The sequence below is a fragment of the Dromaius novaehollandiae genome, chromosome 1, assembly GCF_036370855.1.
Source record: "Dromaius novaehollandiae isolate bDroNov1 chromosome 1, bDroNov1.hap1, whole genome shotgun sequence".
NCBI classification, from domain to species: Eukaryota; Metazoa; Chordata; class Aves; order Casuariiformes; family Dromaiidae; genus Dromaius; species Dromaius novaehollandiae.
The window spans coordinates 99,064,896-99,070,895 of record NC_088098.1 but is presented as its reverse complement, the minus strand read 5'-3'; the positions used below and the strand labels follow the sequence as shown (position 1 = coordinate 99,070,895).

The 6,000-nt window shown below is 35.5% G+C and overlaps 1 protein-coding gene across 2 annotated transcripts in view; it reads right to left on the bottom strand.

Annotated features, from left to right (window-relative positions):
• Positions 1-479: 479 nt before the first annotated feature.
• NECTIN3 (nectin cell adhesion molecule 3) overlaps positions 480-6,000 on the bottom strand; it is a 65,136-nt gene continuing 59,615 nt past the window's right edge. For both annotated transcript variants that reach the window (XM_064522007.1, XM_026112303.2), the window contains 2 exons: positions 4,126-4,188; positions 480-3,588 (listed from right to left, as the gene is read on the bottom strand). In XM_064522007.1, coding sequence (XP_064378077.1) covers positions 3,412-3,588; positions 4,126-4,188 — 240 coding nt within the window. In that variant the 3' untranslated portion in view covers positions 480-3,411. The remainder of the gene's footprint in view (positions 3,589-4,125; positions 4,189-6,000) is intronic.

Here is a 6,000-nt window from a genome sequence, read left to right as displayed (position 1 = left end):
TTTTTTTGATGCAACAGCAACAGGCCTCTAGTGATCTCTTGTGCAGTGTTTCCCTAGTTCAAAAGTTTTCTTGCTTTTCTTATTTATTATATCCAAAAGCATTTACATCTTTACTAACTACACTAGCTTGTAGATTTTTAAAGATACTCGAGCAGAGGACAATTTATGTTTATCAAAGCTAAAAGCATGAATGAAGCTTTTTCCTCTCCATTCCCAGCTCCCTCAGCAGTGATCTTGGTGGTCAGTTTAAACCCTAGAAGGGCTGGATCTTCAGGAAGTACTATACGCTACCTGTTAAATACTACAAATGCTGGAAGTGCATCTCAATGCAGCATCCACCACCACAGATATTCAGAAGTGGCACAATTAGAAAAATATAACATGTGCTCTGCAGACAGAACCATACACTAAGAGAATATCACCAAGAAAGTGGATGCATTTTTTCATATCTTAAGGAATCTTAGAGTCTAAACAGCATATGAAAAACTTCTATTTTGAATGCTTTTATTCAAAACAAAATCCAAATACAAACATTTGAAGACATACAAAAATAAAAAGCCATTTTCTACACCTTAAAAAGGCAGATTAAATTCACTTCTATAAGCAATCCTTTTCTGTGGGAAATCCTAATTAGCAGACATTTTTCTGTTCTCTTCAGAGAATTCTACATTAAGTTCCCTCCCAATATCCACCCACACTTCAAGTTAAAACCGTAGACAATATTTCAAAAAACTTAATACTCTAAATGTCCCTGAATATATCCCCCAAAACCCTTTACGTTTCTTACAGGTAATAACCACAGTAATATATTTCCCTAATTACTTTAGGGCAAACTATAGGCTGATTGGTAGCTTGCAATTCAAGTTTTTTGTAGTTTGTTCATGTAACTTGAATGACATAGTTGGACTACTTTTTTTTAATAGTCTTACTTGCATTTTTACAAATTCAAAAGGCAATTCAATGCTCTACTATACAGAAGGCTAACAGAAATAGACAATTTTACAATAATGTAATTATAATTTTTGGATAACATTCTCCCTCCCTCCTTTCCCCACATTTCAGCTTTTTAAACCAAAATGTATCTGCTAATAACAGTCAGTAGAAGAATGAAGACCAGCCTCAAAGATGAAGAACTGATTTTGGGTCATCGGCCAACATAACAGGAGTTGAAATGATCACACTGAACTGATTAATTTAGCGTAACACATTTAAATTTATTTTAAATGAAGTTTTGCTCAGTGATATTGTTTAAATTATTTGAAGCGATATAATTCATCTCAGCATTCTGTCATTCTATTTCCTTTAATTTTTGGCCATGGTATTGTGTTTTCTTTTTATGTTCTTGCAATAGCTTTTTTGGAGCTGCAGTAACATATGGATAAGTGAGGCAACAAGTTGTGGGAAGAGATAGCAACTTAAACTGACATTACTGGAAAATATAGTTTTGGGGCACACAGATCCTTCTTCAGATCTCAAACACAGCAACAGGCTCTGAAATTGAGAACAGGTGCTCAGCATTTAAATGTATATGCTCACCCATCCATCAGAGAAGAGCAAATTAGACAGTGGTTCAAAGAAAGATCCCCAGAAACAGTCCTTCTCCTCAACCTTTTTCTTTGCTACCAACTCAGTAGCCAATTTCATCACCACCATATAAGATTAAGCTGCTTAGCAAGAGAACAGTCAATGTCTTTTGTACAGTGTCCAGAACATGGGGACCTAAACCATGAGCTTCTAATTGCTACCCACAACAAACTAGAAATACTTACCTATCCCTATTGTAGTTCCCCTATGGTGGGATCTACTTTTAAATATCAGAAATAACCCCATTAACTTCACAATGAGGGAAATGAACACAGGTTTTAAAATAGCACTGTCTGCAGCACACAACTATACTACTTTTCAATTCTGTTGCTTCTACAGCTATGAATCTTCCCTTCTGCCTGAAAAAAATTGTCTGTAGAGAAAATGTCCTAATATTGCACAAGTGATGTTTAAAAACTAAGAGCTAGTTTAGTATGAAAAAGCCATTCCTCCCCATATTTAATCTCAAGGTCATTTGATTGAAATTCACTATTCTAATACTTATGCTTAAGTTTCTCCAGCAAATTTTACTCATTGTCTTATTTCCTGCTGTCTTAAATTACTGATTGTCACGTGAGCTCATTTCTGCATCGATACATCACATATACCCTTTTTACTTGTGAAATATTTGTTTCCACTCCCAAAGAAAACTTAATTCTTTTAAAAAAAAACTGAGCACATTTTTCAACCATTACCAACACCTTTAGAATTTCACCTGGAATACTATTAGCACTGGCAACATCAGGACATTCACCAATTTCTTCCAAGTACTATTGCCATCTAATTTAAGATTAAAGGAGAGTGCTGAAAACTACTAGTGCTGAAAGCCTACAGAAGCCTTCCTTCTCTTGCTAAGAACATATGCCAGGCAGGAGTTTTACCAGCAAACTGAGAAGAAACCAAAGAACATGAAATGTATTTATTACCAAGCAACAGCAAACTCTGCAACACTTAAATGGGAGTAATCCTTGGAAAATGGCTAATAGCAATTTGTAGGTAAGGTGCAGTTACATGTGAGACACTTTTAGGAAGAGTTTTGTCAGCCTAGTAACCTGCTTCCTGCAACTAAGTTTTATACAGACTTATTCTGAAACTACAGTCAGGAAGTATATCAGTGGGCAGCCAAGATCAAAATAAAAGGAAACAAAATTCTTACGTAAGGAAACTGCTTCGGATTTTTACAAGGTGGGAAGACACACAACATATGTTATGAAACAAAGCAGTAGTAGAGAGGTAGTCTAGTTGTTCATTTGACTGGAAGAGGTAGAAGTAGTGGAGAAAACAATAGCTGTGGCCAGTCAAAATTATAGTTATCCCAAGTTTTCTAAAAAGATATATAAAAACTGATTCACAGGCTGTGACAGCTCATTTAACCAGGGATTCAGTTCGCCTGCTCTTATTTATTCATTTTTACATCAGTATAGTAATTTCCATTCAAAATATACAGGGGGGGAAGAGGGGAGGGGGAAGAGAACAGTCCCAGAAATAACCAGGAAAAACAGTCTAACTACATTCTGGCATGTGTCAGCCAATTCATCTGTAACTCATACATTTTAAAACAACAAAGGTTAATAAAACCAGATGGGGCTCCTTTTCTGGCAGACAGATATTGTACTATAATTACTAAAACAAATACATACCAAATGCTAGAAGCCAGTTCAGTCACAAATTCCATAGGGCACATCTACACAAAATTCTCCATGAAATTTCTTCCCACAGGAAAAAACATCAATTCTTTTAGAGATGAGAGCCACTAAAACATATTCGTCATACAGTCAACAAGTGTTAAAAACTTCACATCCTAAAATTTAATATCTTAGTATACAATCATACATAATGCTCCTTCGGATTGATGTAGACTCTTGCAGATCCTGAGCTCTGATGGTGTCTGCTACTCCAATTTTTGTAGTATGTTTGCTCATAAACAGGGTACGTTTGCTGAAGGCTCTCTTGTTCCTGGGGCTCTTCAACCTCGCAGTTAAGTTGCCTTCCATTCACAGCTTTCTAAACACACATACAAAAAATAGTCAGGTTCATAGTCCTGCAATTCCTGTTGTTGTTATAGCTTTAAGCAAAATAAAAGGTGCACGATCTCCAAAACACTCCTTTGAATCAAGAAACATGACCTTAATTCTAAAAACTAAGAAACAAACTTAAAACTATTAGTAACTACTCAGATTTTGCCTCAATATTTTTATTTTAAAAGGAAGTTAGATTTTTAAGTCTCACTGAATCTGAAAAGCAAAGCAAACTACGAAAATGTCTATCAGCACTCCTGTGCTTATTTTATTCAGCAGTAACTTTAGAGTTCTAGCATTTTGGCACTGAAGCTAGTCAGCAGAATTACACAGGAAGTACTAAGGTATTAAAATGGTATTGACTTGTTCCATTTCATGGATAGCAAGCCCACACATCCAACAGTTACTGCCTAGTATGGACAAATTCTCTGTTCTTCATGGAAAATATCCTTGTAAACTTCTTTTAAGAAACAGGATAAAAATCAAAGCTTTGGCCAGGAATTTAATCTATTTTATTATTTACCATGTACTGCAAGTTTCCAGTATCTCTCTCTCTGTACTGGCTTTGCAAAGCAAAATTTTCTTTCTGAAAGAAGAAAAGTTACAGTGAAAGCAAGTCAGAATTCAACACTGCAGAACAGGTTCAATTTAAACAAAACACACTAGTCATTGCAAAATACATTATGCCTTGTGAAGTGTCTTAACTGACCACCGTTTTGCATACCTTTTACAAGCTGATCTGATTGGTGGGGAAAAAAATAGATGTTATTGTGTAACAAGTGTTATTTTCAGAAATATATTTTTTAATTTTAACATGAAATTTATTTCAGACAAGTCAACATAGGTTAAAAACAAAGTCAAACCTGAAATCAGATATCTATTATCAAGCTTTCACAATCAATCAAGTACATAAATGCTCAGTCTGATATTAGAAAAATATTTAACTGAAAGGGAATTTAACTGTATACTACTGAAAGTGAAAGAGATTACATTTCTCTTTCTCAATTTGACGAAAGCTAAACAAATGAATAAATTAAAAACCTGTAATAAGAATATTCAAGACATTCAACTAAAACTAAGAGAAATCACCCTGCAAAAGTACAATGAAAAGAAGGTGCTTTTCAGTACATTTAAATAGATTTTTTTCCTTGTTAATAATAGCAGCAAAGACATATTTACAACTTATCTACTCAAGTTTATTTTGCTGGTTGGTTTTCCTAAAGACAGCCCATACTCCCTAGATGTTTTACTAGGAGCTTCTTCTGTGGAGCCTAAAGCTTTTGTTTTCCTGCTTCCTCAAAATATACCTCTCTAAAACATCATCTCAGAGCTCTAACAAGGCTTGATAAGGTACACATCAGGAGCTAACTGGCATTCAGTTCACAGCACAGGACAAGAGCTAGTCACAAGCAAAACCATCCAACACATGCATAGCATGAACACCCTCAGTGTCAGCTGTAGGTTTACTCCTACTGCCATGCACTTGCTAATAAACGGCTTTATGTAGCAGTAACTTCTCTTGCAACTCGGATAGAATTCCTTCACTTGATTCATTAAGGCCATCAGTCCTTGAAACACTGGTTATGTTGGAACGGAGGGGGAGAAAAAAAACACACAATAAAAACCACACAGAGCATATGGCTGGGTCCTGTTATTTCATTCCCTATTTACAAAAGTATCTTTAGAATTTTATTTTATTCTCTCTCCTGTTTACATAAGTATTTTTAGAAAGCCACTTATTTTGTTCTGCAGTTATTTGCCAGTCATTGGTTCCCAAAGAATGGTCACGTGACTGAGATCAATATGGTTTTACAGATTACTTAACACTCAAGTTTCCAAACTCATTAGCTCCACATGGCTATTATGGTTAAAAAAAAAGTTTTAAAATTGACAATGATCAACTGATCAAAGAGTTCGAAAAGTACTATCCTACCCCAAAGGTCTCTATCACTTAACTGTTCAGTGAGCTCTCCCAGAAACTGGGTAAGGAAGGCAGAGGTTCCCAGGTGGCAGATATGCCTTGTTTTCTGCCTTACCTGTATCTCTCACATTCCACTCACCAAAACTGTTACTATACTTACTGGGGCTCTGCAATAGCTTTGCAAGCTATGACATTTAGCCTGAACATACAGAGTAAACAGTGTTCCCAACAGCATGACTGTCTTGTTCTGACCAAAGTTCTTCCATTAGCCCCAAACCTGAGAGAACAAAAGCATATCAATAAAATTACACATACATATAAAGGGTAAGCATAGATCTTACTTTCACCTATTAGAATATTCAGTAAGGGACAGAGAGTGATGGGTTAGAGACTCATGACATTTAACTTAGAGATAGAAAATAGTATCATAAAGTTTTTGTATCATGTCAGCTACATTACTTCTGGAAAGAGATGTCA